The 20,382-nt window shown below is 44.9% G+C and overlaps 1 protein-coding gene across 1 annotated transcript in view; it reads right to left on the bottom strand.

The window, feature by feature from the left end:
- The window catches only part of LOC143365342 (uncharacterized), a 200,781-nt gene extending 191,286 nt beyond the window's left edge, over positions 1 to 9,495 (bottom strand). Inside the window, exon 1 of the mRNA XM_076805435.1 lies at positions 8,752 to 9,495. Coding sequence (XP_076661550.1) covers positions 9,045 to 9,467 — 423 coding nt within the window. The 5' untranslated portion in view covers positions 9,468 to 9,495 and the 3' untranslated portion in view covers positions 8,752 to 9,044. The remainder of the gene's footprint in view (positions 1 to 8,751) is intronic.
- Positions 9,496 to 20,382: the final 10,887 nt, after the last annotated feature.

Here is a 20,382-nt window from a genome sequence, read left to right on the forward strand (position 1 = left end):
ACGTTCTGTATGAAGACAAATTGTTAATAATTTTAGGCGCAGTTCGGAGTTTATCTAAAATGTTTACATAGCTGTCGTTAACCGATAATCCAATTGTCTTGAGTTTTGTTTCGTACTTAATTTCAGTTTTACTCTCACCGATTCGCATATATTCATTGTTGAACAGTAGGTCGCAAGATTCGTTCGCGCTAATGATTGAGGGGTTTACAATGGTATGAGCGCGATGGTTTCCTTTACAAATAGCATCGATTTCTATTGGTTTTGAAGGTAGTGCTAAATACTGGTTCTCTGCGTGTAACGGTATGAAGCTAACGTAGTCGATTTTATAAACAGAAATTTCGCAGTGATTGACATTCTTCTGAAAGTTGACAATTTCGCTCGGGCAATCGTTATTCGTGTTGCCGTTGTGTATGGGCTGAGTTTGTTTACAGATAGTGACGCTTTTGCGTTTGCAGAATTTTGTTAAATAATCTAGATCGGTGTTCATGTAAAATAAATTTGCCGAAAGGACTACTGGATTGTCTACTATGGGGGCCATAAAAATTCCGTTTTGTTCTCTCGGAATCGGATAAACTTTAGTAATTTTCCATTCTTGTTCTAATACCAGTGGTACAGAGATTTTAAAGAATAATTTATCACGAAACGCGAATACAGTAAGGTCGCTGATGTCCAATATAAACTGAAAATGTTCGTTTCTGGGTGTAATGGATGAGCTGTACGCGGCGGTGTTTACAATTTTTGCGTAGTTCTCTAAGAATTCGTCAGGATTTAAAATTTGTGGGCTAATGATGCCTTGTTTGCCTAAGATAAGTGCGTTAAGCAATTCGTCTATTTGGAAATGAAGGTCTTCTATGGCATACTCGATTTTTGCTAACGTTTTCGTAAACACAGTCTGTGAATCTACTTTACGGGCTAATTGATTGTAAGAATTCTCCAAGTTTTGTAGGCTTTCTGAGTTTAGAATCTTTCGTACTAATGAAGTATGGTTTGCCAGAATGGTTTTAATTTTGTTGTTATCGTCAAAGAGTTTGTCCATATTCTGGTTGATTAAATCTAAATCGTCCGTGTCGAGTGTACCAAAAAGAGTCTTTGAAATGGAACCTACGAAGTTTAACCATCCTCGTCTGTTTCTACGGTGAAGCAATGTTTTTATGTGTCGCGCGAGATTTTGAACGTTAATGATACGCTTGTCCAACGTGTCTAATTCCTCTTGGAAGTCAGCGCTACGCGGAGTGTTGCTTATACGGTTTTTGTAGACCAATATGTTTTCAATCTGTTTAAATAAATCGCTAGTATCTATGCCTATTATGACGTTGGCGGTATTGCTATAGAGATATGCAGTGTCAAGATTTTCTAGGAATATATTGTCGTCGGGTTCGAGTGGTGTGAATTTAACGTGTGAGGCTACTCCTGTGATGAGCATGCAGCTTGTCCTGGAAAATAAGGTTTCAAACGGTTACCATGTACTCTGTTATTTCCAATTACATAAAAAGGGGTGCATACTTTATCAATCGTAAGTGGACCATACCATTCAACGTCTAGCTTGTGTTTTTTATGTTCGTTATGAATCATGACTTGATCTCCTTCTTTAAAAATGCTCTGGGGTTTGAAAATTCGTTTCTCTTGTGTCTTTTGATACTTTCGTTTACTTTTGAGTAGTGATTCCCTAGCTTGTTTGAGTTTGGCGTCCCATTCTTTCTTTCGAAAGGCGGCTTCGTCTTGGTATGTACGCTGTGAGGATTTGGAAATTGTAGAGGGTAGGTTGGCTTGATGTCCAAATGTAAGTTCAAAGGGAGAATAACCGGTAGCGTCGTGGGTGATCGTGTTATATGCGAGACATACGAAATTTAGAAGTTCATCCCATTCTTTGGCGGTTGTTTGCATAATTGATTTTAACATATCTGTAATTACGGCGTGTGTTCTTTCAAGTGAGCCATTGCTTTGCGGGTGAAAAGCAGTGGTTTTGATATGTTTAATATTGAATGCTTCTTCGTATCGTTGCATGAGCTCGGATATAAAATTAGTTCCTCTATCGGTTAAGATCTTTTTCGGGGCAGAGAATATATAAATGTAGTGGTTTAACAAGGCGTTCCAAATGCTTTCCGTGTTCTGAACTTTAAGTGGTACGAGGATAAGGTATTTAGTGAGTTCGTCGTGTATTGAGAGGATATACTGATTTCCTCTTTTAGTTCTGCTTAAGGGTCCTAATATATCCATTGCAATCTTTTCGTTCGAATCTAATGGTGTGTCTGAAATAACTGGTTGTTCTTTAGGTCGTATACGGGTGAGTTTTGCTCTTTGACAAACGTCGCATGATTCTACATATTTTTTCACCAAGTCGAAAAGATTTTTGATTTTATAATTATGCTTGATTTTGTCGTACGTCTTTTGTATGCCCGCGTGTCCGCTAAATACGTGGTTCTCTTGTATTATTGTTTGGATTTCATCATCAGTCAGGACGTGAATAGGTTCCCAAGCGTAATGAACTTCTTTGTATGTGTCGTTGAAAAATAGCAAAAGCCGTTTGATTGTATTACGAGTGGTTTGTGGAATTCTGTCGTCTCCAATTCCTATACGGTGGTTAATGCCTAAGATAAATTGTAAGTACTTGAGCAGGTTCGCGGTTCCTGGGTGCGCTGCTAATTTCTCTGATGTGAGTTGAAAAAACGTGTGATGGTTGGGTACAATTCGCATCGGTTTTAGTGGGTCGTTGGATTTTTCCCATGTCTCAAAGCGTGTCTCAAGGTCGGTGGAGTCTGTATCTGTTTCTGCGTCTAAGTCTGTATCGTTCTCGTTTTCGTCAGGACTGGCAAAGGATTGGTCGTCTGATTCTATTGCGTGTATTCGGGAGAGACAATCTGCTGCAGTATTGTCTTTTCCTTTCGTATATTGTATCTCGTATTCGTACTCCTCAAGTCTCAGGCGCCAACGGATGAGTCTTGAAGAGGGATCCTTACAATTTTGAAGCCAGGTAAGGGCCTGGTGGTCTGTTCGAATGATAAATTTTTTGCCTAATAGGTATTGTCGCAGTCGTTTGGTTGCCCATACGATGGCGAGCAATTCTTTCTCCGTCGTGGAATAGTTTTGTTCTGGTGGGTTTAGTGTGCGTGAGATATAACAGCACGGATGTCCTTCCTGTGATAATATGGCTCCGATACCGAAATTGCTGGCGTCAGTTGTGAGTGTAAATTGTTTCGTAAAGTCAGGGAATCTGAGTACGGGTGCGGTACATAGTTTGTCTTTCAATATGTCGAAACTAGTCTGTGTTTGTTCGGTCCAGTGGAATGGAACTGTTTTCTTGGTTAATTCAGTCAAAGGTTTTGCAATCTTACTGAAGTTCTTTATAAATTTACGATAGTATCCAGCTAAGCCAAGAAATGATTTTACGTCGGTAGGTGTACGCGGAACTTTGAAATTTTTGACGGCTTCTAGCTTTTTGGGGTTTGGTTTTATTCCGGTGTTTGTGATGACGTGCCCTAAGTATTCTAACTCAGGTTTCAAAAACTCACATTTGTCGGGCTGTAATTTCAATCCTAATTCTCTAAGGCGCTGTAGTACAATTGCAAGGTTTTGGTTATGTTGTTCTATAGACGATCCGAAAATGACAATATCGTCGAGATATACAAAGCAGTGCTTGTTGATGAGACCGCGGAGGGCTGTGTCCATCATTCTTTGAAACGTGGCAGGTGCATTTTTCAATCCGAATGGCATTCTGTTATAATGATAATGACCTTGGGGTGTGGAGAAGGCTGTATACTTTTTGGACTTCTCGTCCATGGGAATCTGGTGGAATCCGGAGGACAAGTCGAGGGCAGAAAAGAATTTGGCATTACCTAGTTGTGATAGGATGTCGTCAATATCAGGTAGAGGGTAAGCGTCCTGGTCCGTAAGTTCGTTTAGTTTGCGAAAATCAATGACAATACGCCATTTCTGTTTTCCAGATGCATCGGATTTCTTAGGGACAACCCATACAGGTGAATTATATGGAGAGTCGCTGGGCTCGATAATGCCTTTCGACAACATCTCGCTCATCTGGTTTTGGATCTCAATTTTATGGCATTCCGGGGGTTTATATGACTTCGTGTTTATTACTTTGTTCTGCGTTAGTGTGATTGTATGTTTTGTCAAGTCAGTACAGGGTAAAAATTCTTTTTCCAAATTAAATACGTCGAGGTAGTGTACCAATAGTTTTTCAAGAGGTTCCCTAAATGCTGGCTCCACGTGTGTTAAACGGATGGATTCTTTAAAGACTGAGATCTGGTCATAGGTGTTTGAATTGTCGATATGGCTGGTTATTTCTGTGCTTGACTCACCACAATTGATAAAGCATATTCGTGTTGGTTTTCCTTCTAGATAGGTTGACTTGGTAACAGCTTGATGCGGTGGTACAGAGTGCTTCTGAAATGGAAATATAATATTATCGAGGGTAAGGTTATCGTTGTTTAAGCTAAATTTAAAATGATTCATTGCTGGTAAACCGAAAATACCGTCTTCTATTATTGGAAAGTTATCGTCTACTACATGGAATTCTAGAGCTTTGCCAAGAAGGTTAAAAGGAACGGTTTCGTTGCTTTCGAAAAGAGAATGACCCATAGAGAACTTTTTCGGGGGGTCTATTATATGAACCGGTCTTCCGTTTAATACTCGTTTTCGTAATATATTGATTCCTGCTCCGGAATCGATGAGGAATGTACAGTCTCTTCCTGTGGATGCTCGAAGTCGTATGGTGGGCAAGCATCCGGAGATGGCGTGGATCCGAGGGATCCCGTCTCCTCCGTATCCTCCTCTACGTTGTGAATTTTCGGTGGGCCTCTGTCGTTCGGGCCTCGTTGTTGAAAATTTCCGCATTGATTCGAAGTGTGTCCCAGCTTACCACACTTGAAACACCTGATCTGTGAGCGGTCTAACAGTGGTCGTCTCTCGGTTTGGCCGAACGTGCTCGATCGAGGCAAAGAGGTAGACTGTGCTGGCGATGGGCGTGGTTGCGTGTACGCCTGATACTTCTTATCTGCGAGTGATGGCGGTCGGGCAATGGCGGTTCGGCTTCGTCGCGCTGCATCGTTACGTTCTTCGCGGATGTACCTTTCGATATCCGCGGCTTCTTTTTCGGCTTCTATAAGCGTGCTAGGTTTACTTGTAAATATCATGCTACCAATTTCTCTTCTCAAACCGTTTATGTAAAAGCGCGTGGCTTTCTTCGTGCTGCTTTCCAGCATTAATCGTCTCGAGAGTGGTGCAGGGTATTCGTTTGTTAACGCGTATGTGAGTTTATTTAAAACGCGTCGGAAACGAATATTGTAGCTTTGAACTGACTCGGTTAGTCCTTGCTTTACCTCGCGTAACTGTTCTTGGTACTCGTCGGAGGAAGCTTGTGTAGCTACGTTCAATCTGAGGGCTTCGTATAGTTCCCCATAAGTTTCTAAACTCAAATTTCTTATGCTTTGAGCTGCTTTTCCGACGATTTTTTCAACTTTAATTGCTTTTAATAACAATGTTGGTTCAATACACATGGTCTGTAAAGATTTGATTTCTTTAATAAAATCTTCTACACCAACGTCATCGTCTCCGTTTAAGACGGGAATATATCTAATAGCATCGTGCGCTCGTAGCGGCAGTGTGCGACTGATTTCGGTGTCTTCATTGCTAGGCACTGGTGCACCCGGTACATGTGAGAAATTTCTAAAACTTTCATTATCGTCTTTATCTTCAGTTATTAGATCGTCAGCATGCTTGGTCGCTCTACTTTCACGTGAATCTACGTAGGACCCCGGGATTGTATTAACGAGTTTCTGAATCTCATCGACTCTCTTTCGATTCTCTAAATTCGCGACTCGAAGCGATTCTTCAAGCATACTTATGCGTCGATGATCGTTCTCTTTCTGTTGAGCGAAAGTCTTCTGTTGGATCTCCATCATTTCCATCAATTTCTCCAGTCGAGCGTCGGTGTCCTCTACTTTGCTCATTTCGGCAGATTGAATACTTGTTTCGGATTCCGAAAAATTGTCTACTGAACTAATCGTGGAGAAGCTTGCTCTTCTCTCTCGATAATTATTAAATGAATCCAGAGTTTTTACTTACTCTCGCAATTCCTTCGTCGTAGGTATTCTCGTAGAAGGGACCGGTGGAAATGCAGTAAGGCTGGTCTCCTGGATTCCTCGTCGCTGGTTCTTGGATCCTCTCAGAGGTGCAGTGTTCCCGTAGGCCGAACTCTCGTAGTTTCGTTTCACTGACTCGAATGGATCCTGGCAGGATCGCCAAAATGTCACGTAAAAGTTGCGAAGCGAGCAAAGATAAAGGCAGAGGTGCTCAGGGCGTACCGATGAGAGCCCGTTCTTATTATTTTATACTCTTGATTTTACTTTATTATGACTTTGAAACGCGAGTCGTACTGAATAAGCGTTTATTAAGGAGATGTTGAAATTATATATATTCTTTTATTGACTTGGCCGTAGCGCAGACGTCGTGTGTACAACAGAAGACTTAAGACTAAGGATGCTGATTTTGGAGGGTCTATATATACTGGTTCGTGTCAATGAGCGTCTTTGTCTGTTCGGGAATAGGTATCGTAAATTAGGGTGATAAGTTTTTATAATAAGACTAAGGATGCTGATTTTGGAGGGTCTATATATACTGGTTCGTGTCAATGAGCGTTTTTGTCTGTTCGGGAATAGGTATCGTAAATTAGGGTGATAAGTTTATAATAAGGGAACTGTGGTCGAAAAGATAGCCAACGGTTTTCGTCTACGGCAGATAAGGGGGTCCAACGGTGTTCCTGGGTGGTCGGGATGTCGTGGGTGTTGAGACGCACTGGGGTTTGCCGGTCGTCATCGATGTCGATTGATAGAAGGGGAATTCGGCGTTACACTAGCGACCAATCGCTACCTATTTCCCTCTTACGGTACTACGCACACACGCACCTTTACACTGTTCGTGTGCGCTACCTATGCGACGATCGATGGGTTCCTCCGCAATTATTCACGTTACGAAAGTTTCGAACGTGAGAGTCGCGATCACATTTCGCTATAACTTTTGTTCTAAAAAACTCAATAAAAGCTAAATTTGGACTACAAATTTTTCTAAAAAATTTAACGAAAATATATTTTGCATTTTTTAAATAATTTTTTTTTCTGTATAGCCACCTAAGATGTTCAAAAGTGACCCCCGAATCAAATTGATTTTTAGTCACACCGTACCCAACAAAAAATTACGAAAAAATTCATGGATATTCTACTTACTAGCACACAGGAGTGAGATTTTTTTCAGAATTTTAGCATAAAATTCTCGATTTTATGTCGAACTTCTCGGTTGACCGCGCTTATATTATTATGTTCGCTGTGTCTTCGTTGTGATTATTAATGTGTTTTTTAATAGTTTTTTTGGATTATGCAAACATGTTTGTTTAAAAAAATTGGACATCTTCGAACATTCGTAGAAAGTGCGCATTTCGTATTGAAGTTTCAGAGATACCGGTTTTATAAAAATTCTGTTCTCAAAAACTCACGTCCCCGTGAGCATCATAGGTGTTCCGAGTAACTCCAGCATCGTGTTGGGGGGGGTGGGGGGGGGGGGGTCGACGTTCTCAGCTGATCGCCGAAAAAAAAGTGAAAGCAAACTGTCGTCACTGTAACAGCTGACGGGACGTCCGCGGGCTGTGCTGAGTATGTCGACCTCGCGCGGGTGAGTGTGTGCGTGCATGCGTGAGCGGCAAAGATGTTGTGTTGGCGCAGCATGCCCCCGAAAACGTTAGCGCCTACGGGGTAATTATTAGGTGTTAGGCGCCGATAGGAAGGCACCTAGAATTTCTTTGAAAATTTGTTTTTCACGTCATGTTATAAACTGTCACGTTGCCCCGATTTTCGGGCCCGTCTGACGAGAGAAAACCTGGACAACGGCGGGTTTTTACAGGCCGTGAGGCTGGGCCGCGCGATACGTGGTCCACCCGTGACAAACGGTATCTCGTAGGCTCGATTTTCCCGACGGATCTTACAAGGTTCGGGACCGGAAACGGGCGCCAGACACTTGCAAGTGTCACACGAACAATTCGGACGAACGCGAGACGCGAATTATCACACCGAACCTACGAGAACCGCGCGAGGTCCTGGATAGCGGCAGCCTGGGCCAGGATTCTACGCGGAGGGAATACGGGACGTTTCCCGCGGCGGAAAGGTTTCTCACAATGAAGCGTACACGAGTGTGGGCTTCGAGTTAACATTTATTTCATCCGGTCTTTACAAGGGGCTGCCGGGATCGCCCGGCAGCGGTGTAATCGAAGCCCGCGCGATTTTACAAGTTTGTACGACGGGTAGACGGTCGCTCGTGCTTTTTGCACCCGGGTATGCTTTCGTACGAGACGAACTCGATCGCGGGCGCGATGTACGGCAGCCTCTCTTGACAATTAGCCGGTCGAGAAGCGACCGGGTTCCGATGATATACGCGGCAGCAAATTCTAAATGACTGTGTCCGTCGGAAGTAGCCGGAAACGGCGATACGGTTTTCGTCGCGTCGTCCCACCGTGGAACGTCCCCAGATTGGATTCGCCAAAAATCGGTAATGTGGTATCACGTATAATTAATTATTTATTTAAGGAACCGAAAGAAATAAACTTAAGTATACAATAGATGCGCGCTTAGCTACTAACTGTTAATCTAAACTACGCGATGGCAACTATACAACTAAAACCCTCAACTTCCTACAACTTACTCTACAACTTTCGGACACGACTCTCAGACAACGACTACTGCCACGACTCACTCATCCCTCATCTCGCAAGACTCGGTTCATCCCCACGCTCGCCCCTTCCGGAGTTTTCACCATGCCCAAATATGGGCATGAACATCGTCAATGGGCCGAAGGCCCATCGTCGCTCGCAATCTAACGCTGGTCACTGTCGCTTTCCCTTTTTATGGCCTTTTTCCGGCCTTCGCTGCATGCCTGTTCTAAAGTGTCTCTAAAGTCTACACCTAAAGTCTATATCCTAAAACTATGTACCGGGTGCCCGCATATTCCCGATACCACACTCGGCCGTCCTGACATCACATCTGACCTCAGATGTTCTCGCGATCACTGTTGTCACTACTCTCACTGACACTATCAGTTTCTTCGCCGCTGGTCCACAACTTCATGTGATCGGCCGCTGTAGATGTTGCTAGTGTTCCTTCATGTTCTCCAACTTTCTCGACCATGTACCGATCGCCACGTAAAACAGCAGTTACACGGTACGGTCCCAAGAATTTTGGGCAGAACTTTAGTCCTGGCTCGCCTTGAGTCCTTCTGATTGCCACTAGGTCTTCCTCGCTGTACGTTGTTGCTTTCTTGCGTTTCTTGTTAAAATCCTTCCTATTTTGCGCCTGCGTTCGAGAAATATTCTCCCTCGCTACTGCTCGCAACTGATTCCGTTCCTCTTCAAACATCATGATCCATTCTTCTTCGATCATCTGGCGGATTTGTGGATTCTCACGCATTTTCATATGTGTTCCAAACAACAACTGAAACGGCGTAGCCTTCGTACTTCTACTCGGTGTAGCATTCAAATATTTTTGTGCTACGTTAAGGTGTCTATACCATTGCTCGGGGTTTGGTGCAGATAATTTTGTTAGCAGAGGTATTAGCGAACGGTTCACCCTCTCAATTTGACCATTAGCCCGCGGGATTCCCGTTGTTATTAATACATGCTGTATGTTCTCGTCTTGACAGTAGCCTTCAAACACTGCGGAGGTGAAAGCTGTTCCCCGGTCGGAAATAATTCTCCTCGGATTTCCGAAGTTAACGGATTGGTTTTTGAGACGGGTGACTACTTCTGCCGAGCTTGTGGACTTTGTAGCATACAACCAAACAAATTTGGAGAACGCGTCAACAACTGCAAAAATATGTTTGTAGCTTTTCTTCGTCGAAGCTAGCGGTCCGAGATGATCGACATGGTAGGTGTCGAAAGGGACCTCCCCTTTGTCGATGGTGTGCAACATGCCTTCTGGTTTCCCATGTTTTCTCTCCGCGAGAATACAGTTGACGCAATTACGCACTACTTTTTCTACTATATGGCGCATTCTTTTAAACCAATAGTCCCTTCTTACGAGAGCTTCTGTTTTTGTTACGCCAAAGTGACCGCGCTCGTGCGCTTGTCGAACGATTTGAATACGCATCGATCTTGGTACAACTACTAGTAGTATATCACCGGCTTCTTTGTATAACAGCTCATTTCTTAATCTGTACCCCTCTGCTTCGTGGCGCCCAATGTCGTCTCGGAGTTGTCGTAATTCATCGTCTTGTACCTGCGCGCGTTTCAGCCTTGCAATAATGCCTCTTGCGTCCTCTTCTATCGCCATTACCGCAGGTAACGGATGTCGGCTCAGGGCATCGACGTGCCGCATGCTACTACCTGACCTATGTTCGACTTGGTAATCAAACTCTTCTAAAAGAAGGGCCCACCTCGCCACCCGTACACAAAGGTCCTTCTTCCTCATTGTGAGCGCAAATGCTTGACAGTCCGTTATGATTTTAAACGCTACCCCTAATAAATAAACTCGAAATTTTTTCAACGCCTTAATTATTGCTAACACTTCGAGCTCGTAGCTCGCATACTTTTCTTCCGCCACCGAAGTTTTCCCGCTCGCGAAATATATTGGATGAAACGCTCCGTCCACACTATCGCGCTGCAATAAAATAGCGCCATACCCCATACTACACGCGTCCGTATGTAATTGTGTCTCTGCACCTACATTATATAATCGCAACACTGGTTTATTACTTAACGCTACTTTCAACTTTTGAAACGCTTCACGTTCGCTGGACTCAAACTTGAAACCGACATCTTTTCGTAACAAATTCGTTAAAGGTCTCGCAATTATCGAATAATTATATATAAACTTCCTAAAATATCCCGTTAGGCCTAGAAAACTTTGAACATCCTTTACCGACCGTGGTTCCGAGAATTTCGTGACCGCTTTGGATTTGTATTCTGACGGCTGTATACTTCCACCTTCGACAATATGACCTAAATATTCTATTCTAGTTTGCAAGAAACGACATTTCTCCCAGTTTATCAACAACCCATATGCGGCGGCAATCTGTAAAACTAATTCGATCCTTTTGATCCCTTGTGAGAAATCAATGGATGGCACAATCAAATCATCCATATATGTTAATACGACTTTCTCAGCTATTAGGTCTTTGAACACTGCATTTATAAACTTTTGAAATACGGCTGGGGAATTGCATAAACCAAAAGGAACTTTTAAAAATTCGTAATGCCCGGTTGGAACGATAAACGCTGTATACTTTATGCTACTTTCTTCTATTGGGACATGGAAAAATCCGTTTCGAAGGTCCAACGTACTAAATATTTTTGCGTCCTGCAACAAATCCAACTGGTCCTCGATGAGCGGCAGCGGGTACCGATCTTTTACGACTTTTCTATTCAGTTGCCTATAATCTACGCAAATTCTAGTGGCACCGTTCTTTTTCCTAACTAACACAATCGGACTCGCATAATCTGACTCAGACGCTCTTACAATACCGTTCTTCATCCATTCCGCAATTTGTTTATCTACTTCTACTTTGTCCTGGGGTGATAGTCTCCTCGGTCTTTGATAGACTGGAACACTGTCCTGGAGAATTAAATTCATCTTAACATTAACTTCGCGCGTTTTATGCGGTTCATAATTATTTATTAAATTCTCTATTTTTTGTCTATGATCGGCACCCGTGATATAAGATAAATCTACTCTATTGCATTCCATTTCTATGTCAATCTTTAAAACTTCTGAAGCTTCGTCATGCCGACTACTTTCAACTTTATGGATAGAAATGTCCCCCTCTCTCATGCAAACTTCAACGCTGTTCAAGAAATCTGTGCCGATAATCAGTGGATGCTGAGTTAGTGTGTCAGAGACTACATGTATTGTCATGGAATAAAGTTCATGGTCTATTTTTACGTTTGCTACGAATTCTCCAAGAGTGTAATTGCAGTCTACTCCAACACCACGGAATTTAACAACTCTATCTCCTAATTTAGGTGCACCGACCATAACGTACTGATCCGCTCGCATTAAAGTTAAATCACTACCGGTATCTATCAAAGCAGCCAACTTACAATTGGAAATTTCCACCTCCTTGCAGCGCTTTGGTTGTAAATCTCGCGACGTACTATACGCACTCTTCGGCGACTCGGCTGTTCCACTGCAGCGTGGAGCGATGTGTCCGTACTGTCCGCACTTGAAACATTTGAATCCTTTGTTTTTTCCAGGACACCCTGCACTTAAATGATTCTTGTCACCGCACAGAAAACACCGCCGCACAGCTTCTTGTGTCGTGTTGCTCCGCCCGCTGGTCTTCTGCTGCCTTTCATCGCTTCGTCTGCTTTTCACCTTTGCGTTCTCCTTCATCGTTTCGTACAGTTGAAACTTTTCTTTCAACTCCCGAACATTCCTAGCGCCGTACAGAATCGTCTTATTCACCTCCTCATCTTGAACACCGTCGATGATGTATTTTATCACGGCCACGTCTTCTATAGCAGTTTGCTTGGCAATATCGAACATTTTGTAAACGTACTCCTGATACGTTTCGGTTGCCCTTTTGCTTCGACGAGACAACTCCTTGTGGATCTTATACGCGTCCACCATTCTTCCAAACTCTTCAATCAAGGCTCTCCTCATTGAATACCAACTACTGCTACATTTCTCATAGTTTATGAACAGTTTCGCCGAACCACGCAGCAGTCGTTTCGCATAAATTATTCGTTGCACATCGGCCCAATCGCACAATTTGGCCATGTCTTCGAACTCTTGGATCCACTGGCGAACGTCCACCTGGTCGTCACCGCTAAACGTGCTCAGAGCCTCCTCAACATCTCTAAACGTTAAGAGATGCGTACGGTTATTCCCAGCTCTACTACGAGGCTGGACAACACTTTCCGCTTCGCTTTCCTCTTCTTCTTCTTCCGCATCGTCCTCTCCGTGTTGTATTTCGAACCTTATAGCGGCTCTCAATCGTTCTTGCAACTCCGCCTTATTCCCGCTACTCTTCAGCTTCCGTTGCTTCAATTCCTGCCTTAGCTCCGCCAACTTCATTGCGTCAATGCGCATCAACTTTATATTGCCGGCAAGATTGTTAGCTTCGACTATGGTGTCGTCTGGACCTGGTTCTCCAGTGTTCATTTTGAGGTTTAATGCGACTTTCACAACACAACCGCGCAACAGCTATTTTCCACCGAGTCTTTCTCAATCAATCCCGGACGAGCCCCCAAATTATGTGTGTGGTATCACGTATAATTAATTATTTATTTAAGGAACCGAAAGAAATAAACTTAAGTATACAATAGATGCGCGCTTAGCTACTAACTGTTAATCTAAACTACGCGATGGCAACTATACAACTAAAACCCTCAACTTCCTACAACTTACTCTACAACTTTCGGACACGACTCTCAGACAACGACTACTGCCACGACTCACTCATCCCTCATCTCGCAAGACTCGGTTCATCCCCACGCTCGCCCCTTCCGGAGTTTTCACCATGCCCAAATATGGGCATGAACATCGTCAATGGGCCGAAGGCCCATCGTCGCTCGCAATCTAACGCTGGTCACTGTCGCTTTCCCTTTTTATGGCCTTTTTCCGGCCTTCGCTGCATGCCTGTTCTAAAGTGTCTCTAAAGTCTACACCTAAAGTCTATATCCTAAAACTATGTACCGGGTACCCGCATATTCCCGATACCACAGTAACGATACGGGCCCCCCGTCCGTTCACCCACCGACGGCCTCACCCCCTTCTCGATTCTATTCTGATCGCGATTCACGGCGAGCAAGGTCTCGTCTTAAATTCGACTCGAAATCCGGCCGATTCGCAAAAACGCTACCGAGCCAACGCGAAAATCATAGTAGGGCGGAGAAAACCTGGTCGGCACTTACCACGCGGCACGTGGTTTCCTAGTCGCTTCGGTCTTTCTTTACGGCAGCTCTGGGCTCCCTAGCGGCTTTGATTTTTCTGGATTCGGCAGCTCTCTCAATCCCCACGTCTCGGCAGCAGTGATGATGTTCAAAATTACTGTATGATTTACGCACTTGTAAAACGACTAACCCGGACTCGTTTCGGCGGCACAGTGACCTACTTCGCGAAGACTCGCTAACGCGGAAGCGAGGCGTCCCCCACTATCCTACTTTTCCCTGCTCCTGCGCGACGCTCGAACCTATCGCTTGCTTTCGCGCGACAGGGCCGCGTCCGGCGGTACGGGGCCCTCGGCTACGGATCTATCGGCTAACGCTTTCCTGGTGACACGCGTTGATTGGCCGCTTCCCTTGGAGACAGACATCGTGCCATTCCGTCGACGGGTGCGTGTAGCTTTTCGGGACGAGGCGGCGACGAGGTCGAGATGATGTACGTCTCAGACCCGTAATTCCTCGGCGGCGCCTCCGGGTTGGTAGGCCCGGGCTCGATGTTCTCCTCGTTAACTTCCTGTAGGGCGTCCTCCGTAGCCGTCCCCCGAACGTTTTCCCTCCGGATTTTACGCGTTCCTGGGAGGAGGGAAGAGGATCCGGGTCCCCCTGGGACCCGGCCACGGTCCTGCAACTTCGTGTCGCGCCAAATGGCGCGGCATTCAAACCGCGTCAGTATCCAATCTGGGATCTCGGACGCTCCCAGGGAGATCGATCACGACCACCGTTATCACGGTGGTGCTGCCAAAGGGCGGCCCGGTCTTTAGATCTTAGATCGGAGGGACGTGGACGAATTCGCCACGTCACAGCACAAATCATTTGTTGCGCAACTTTTGCAACAAAATGAAAGATGTTGCGAAGAAGGCTCCGCCCGGTCACTACAAGCAAGCCGTAGAAAATAATATTCGGCGGATGCGCTCGGGGATTATGAAAGCTGAGTATAGATTCGAACAGAATGTGCGGATACCACAAAAAATAAAAAATGTATGCGAAGACATAACGAAGATGCCTAGCCACGTTTTTGGAGAGCACAAACACTGCAATAGAATGGGATACTTCTGCGATGGAACCATGAAGAAGGATGAGCGGAATATTGTTCCAGAATTGTTGAACCTTGGAGTTTACCAGAACATCCAAGATATCATCCGGTCACTGTCAGCGCATGGAGAAAGCATCCTCTATCGAAGCAACAACAACGCAGTGGAGAGTTTTAATAATATTGTTGCAAAATTTATTGGTGGAAAAAGATTACATTTCGGCCAAAGAGGATCGTACACTGCAAGATGTGCTGCTGCTGTGATCCAGTATAATACGAAAGAAGTATTATCTCGTCTACAACGGTCCATGAAAAAGGAGCCGCCTCTACTGTTAACACAGATGGAAGAACGGCACAAAAAGAAACGACAACTCGTGCAACAAGCCCAATAGAACAGCACGACGAGAAACACAAGAAAGCAGTTTCGCGCAACACAAGATTCCGATTAGAGACCAAATGCCCAGAAGCCAGATATGGACGAATGCATGTTCAATCTGCAAAAGGAAAAGCATATGGAAATCCTAAGCGATTGGCAGAAAGATAGAGAGAAGATTGAGCAAGAGACTATTGGACAGGCCAAGAACAGAAAGTGGATGACGTACAAAACTAAACTTTTGACAGCGTCCAACTTCCGCACCGTGTGCCACCGAAGGAAGACAACGCTGTGTTCGAAGTTAGTGCGGACATTGCTCTATCCACGCCTGCTACACGTTTCTGCTGTAGCGTATGGAAAGCAGAATGAAGACATAGCTCGCGAAGAATTATCCCGAAAGGAAAACATCGAAATTAGACCATGTGGTCTTTTTATCGAGGCATCAATTCCCTATTTGGGAGCATCACCAGATGGTGTAATTGATGACGACGGTATAGTGAAGATAAAGTTCCCACAAACTGCAGAAAATGTTACACCAGAAGAGGCAATATCTACAATAGAAGCCGTAAGTAAAATATTTACAGACAGTACTGGTAGCGTAATAAATAAAAGCCACGCGTACTTCTACCAAGTACAAGGGCAATTACATATCACTGCCAGGAAGTACTGCCTCTTCTGTATATGGACGAGAAAAGGTATCAAGTCCATTACAGTTGACAGAGACGACGAATTTTGGCAACATAAAATGGAGCCAAAATTGTCGCGCTTTTATATAGATTGTATGTTGCCCGAAATAGTCGACAGTTGATATACGAGAGGCATGCCCATTCGGGAGCCCCAATATATTATCGAAACGAGAGAAAATTCACAAAAAAGAAAAAAAGAAAAGTTGCAACTGTTCGACGTTGAGTTGCACTTATTAATGCAACACCACTGACTCGATCAGCTGGTAATATAAAATTGTAAAGTTATTACAATTACAGCTCAAGGATCGTATGTGATCCAAAAGCTGTTCAACGTCGAGCTGCACACTTTCAAATAGTGTGCAGTATCGCTGATTCCATCAGCGAATGAAATTAATATTCAAATATGTAAGGAATTTAAACAGACGGGCAGCATAAGATCATTTATTAACAACACACGTCTTTCTCCGGTATCGGACCTTACGAGACTGCTCGTCTTTTTATCGTCTCGTTCGTTTTTCGGTTTTCGACGTTCGTTTTATCAATAACATGAACATATGAGTATTTACATGAACAATATATACTGTGGCGGATTAAATCTTAGCTTACAACTCGGCCGTCCTGACGACAAATCGTCCCGATTTACCATCTTGAAAGCAATCGCTAATCACGGCGCAAAGTAGAACAAATTTAAACATAAACATAACACGCAAAAGTAACAATAAAACGTTATACATCTAAATCTACACTCATGGTCGCCATGGTCGCATATTGGCGGCTTCCCATGTCCCACGGTAAGGCGTTTGCGATAATTGGAACCCCTCTACGTCCTTGCTTACGTATCGATCATTTCGCAATACACGATCGATTTCGTATGGTTCTTTGAACCGTGAAATTATTTTTGTTGACACTCCTGGAGTGCAATCTTAATTTCTGATAAGCACCTTATCTTTAACCCTATATTTATTCGGAGCCTTATGTCTTTTATCGAAAATTCGTTTTTGCGACTCCTGATTTTTTCGAATTCGGTTACTAACTTCTTTTCGGACGCTATTCAAATCACGGGAAATACTAATCTTTCCACTGATCTCCAACATATTGTGACGGTACGCGTCTCGTTCGGGAAGCGTTACGAGACGTGCAAGCCCTTCCCGGATTGGCTCACCGCGCCAGGGTTCTTTGGGGAGGCGGGATCAGGTAATTAAATGAAAATGCCCGATTATGGTGATAATAAAGAACAGAAAGAATACTTATTTAGTTGGTTTCCGGATTTCCGGTTGGTCCGGTCAGGGTCGGTCCGATGCGCGGGTCCGTCTCTCGGCCGGCCTGGTACAACCAAAGAAGAAATAAACGTGGACGCTCGATGCTGGGCGGTACACTAACCTAATATCGTAAACGTAACTATTCCCTAATGAATCAAACAAATTCTTAACCTATGTACTAATCCTAACGCGCGGAGCGACGGAGCTTTGTATCGGCGGGCAAGACCTAGTCTTGCTTCGGTCCCGGGTAATTCGCGGTGAAACGTCGTCCTTCGGTGGACGGCGGCAGGGAACGGAGCGGTACTCGGTTCGGTCGCGGTTCGCGACCCGAATGCCAACGATCCCCCCTTACGCGACCTCTCGGCGAGGTGTTGGAGACCGCCGCGGCTCAGTTGATTGTCGCGGATTGCGACGTGTTTCCTCGTCGGCTGGGCTCGCGGGGCGCGGAGGGGATTGCCTCTGGATTCGCGTGACGCTCCGTTCGTCGTCCCCTAGCAACCGCGGCCCGAGTTCGTACGCACAGACGTATACCTAATGCGTATGGCTCGGTGCCGGCGTGGTTGCTCGTCCTCAGTAGTATACCGCGGGGCGAGCTCCACACGCTGCTGCGGTCGGTCGGTGACTAAAACTCGCGGAGCGCGAGGCGCAATCGCGGAGCAGGAGGAGTGGGGAGGACGGCCGGAGTGTCGAGCCGACGGTGCACTGAAAAGTACAGGCCGTCGATCGACTGCCTCCCAGAGCCTAATCGCGGTCTCGGTTTTCCGCGTAGGGGACGTATAGCCACATACGTTTCGACCGATCCCGGCGCTTCTTCCTGCTCGCCCGGTAGTATACCGTAACTCGCACGTTTCCGCGCGGCTGCGAGAAGACCTGGGCTCGGGTGTTACCCCGAGAGCTGCTCCAAGCTAACTCCGCTCTCGTAGGATTTCGTCGCGATCTTTATAGGCCGAGCGCGGACCTCGTGTGCTCATTCGCGAATCTTCGGCACTCGTCGATTGGTCCGTGCTCGGGCCGGATTCGCGTATTGGCGCGCGGCTGGTCCTCGTCGCCGATTGGCGCGGGCCTGGTCGAAAACTCGGCGCTAGCAAAGAGGCGTATGTGTCTCGTTGCAATATCACGCAACCCATCTATGACCTCACCACGTTGTCGCATACCAAACAGTAACATGCTTGGACTTTTGTCGGTAGACTTACAAACAGTATTATTACACGCAAATTGAACCTCTCGCAATACATTATACCACACCACAGCACGCTCACTCATCAATTTGGCGATCATCGGTAAAATTGTGCGGTTACATCTCTCGACCTGCCCGTTCGCCCGAGGAGAAGCATATTACTAAGATAAGCCTGAGGAGGTATATTCTTGTGTGAACTCATTGAATTCGTGAGACATAAAACTACTTCCCCGGTCCGAAACTATGCGGAGCGGTCGACTATAATGCTCGAAATACGATTTTAGACACTTTATGACTTCAGCGTTGTTCGTAGTCTTAGTGGCGTACATTTTTATATATTTGGTGAACGCGTCGATTACAACAAATATATATTTGTAACCCGATTTATGCGCTCTTAAAACAGGAACCAAATGGTCGATGTGTAGGGAATCGAAAGGTTTATCACCCTTCGGTATACAGTACAAGGTTCCCTCTAAGTTTCCGCAGTTCGGCGTGTGTGCGATACATTTTAAAGAATGTGTTTCTCGATCTTGGATTTCATATCTGGAAACCAATAACTGTCCGCAATGTTTCGCGCCGTTTTTTCAATTCCGACGTGTCCTATCTCATTGTGGTACTTGTACATAATGCTTGATTCCAAAGTGCTCGGCACGTAAAACAAAATTCTATTCTGATCCTTCCGATATACTAGACTGTCCCTCATTTCGTACAATTTATTTTCCGAATATTCTAATTCCGTACGGATTTTCTCGATAACTTTGTCGTCATTTTGGCATAGCGCTAAATTTCTATGGAACGAATTGTCTTCAATCACAAAAACCTGACGACTTAACGTATCTACGTGGAGCATACGCAAACCGGCCCTATGCTCGAGCTCGTAATCGTAATTTTGCATTTCAAGCACCCAACGTGCAATTCGGGGATTAGTCTCTTTTTTATTTAGCGTCAGACTAAGAGCTTGGCAATCCGTAACTATCTTAAACTTTCTTCCTAGTAAATATGTTCGGAAACGTCGCAGAGCAGAAACGATTGCTAGCCTTTCTAACTCAAAACTGTGATAACGTGATTCAATCTTGGTCGTCCGTTTAGAAAAGTAAAATACTGGGTGTAGCTTCTTATCGGCCTTCCTTTGTAACAGGATAGCACCGAACCCCGACGCGCGCGCATCACAGTGCAACTCGATCTCGTCTTGTGGAGAATAAATACTTGTTTTGGATCTTCGTCGGGTTCCGTAACGTTGGAACCTTTAACTTACGATCGCGAAATGTTCAAGAAATAAAGTCGGAATTTGTGGGAGAGCTAATTGATTTATTACTGTTACCACTGCGATTCTTGGAAAAGAGACCGGGGGCTCGACGGATTGCCGTGTATATTGACGGGGCTCTCTCCCCTCGCCTTGCACCCCGAACTACTCGGTCCGCCCGAAGTGTGCGGGGAGAGAGAGAGAGACGAACCGCGACGACGGCCGAGTCCTCGATACAAACAAAGTTCGGCAGTCGCTAATTTGCTGTGTGTGCGTGCGGACGCACAGCGGCACCAAACAGCTGATTGCTCGAACAATACTTAATATCGGCGCGCTTAACAATCGATTCTTAGGCGTCTCGAATGCTTGTTTTTCTTTTTCGGCAAACTGAAACTTTGCATCCTTCCTCGTAAGATCGTATAAGGGCTTCGCGAGGATGGAGAAACCATCAATAAATTTCCGAAAGTATGAACTCAAGCCCAAAAATCCCTGCACCTCTCGAACGTTTCGCGGAAATGGAAATTTCTTTACCGCCTCGAGGCCTTGTTCTGTCGGCCTGATTCCTTCGCTTGTTACCGTATAACCGAAATAATCGAGTTTTGTTTGGAGAAATCTGCATTTATGTAACCGTAAATTCAAAAGATTCACTGTCAGTAGTTTACATACTTTTCCAAGGACTTC

This window comes from Halictus rubicundus, chromosome 1 (assembly GCF_050948215.1).
Source record: "Halictus rubicundus isolate RS-2024b chromosome 1, iyHalRubi1_principal, whole genome shotgun sequence".
NCBI lineage: Eukaryota > Metazoa > Arthropoda > Insecta > Hymenoptera > Halictidae > Halictus > Halictus rubicundus.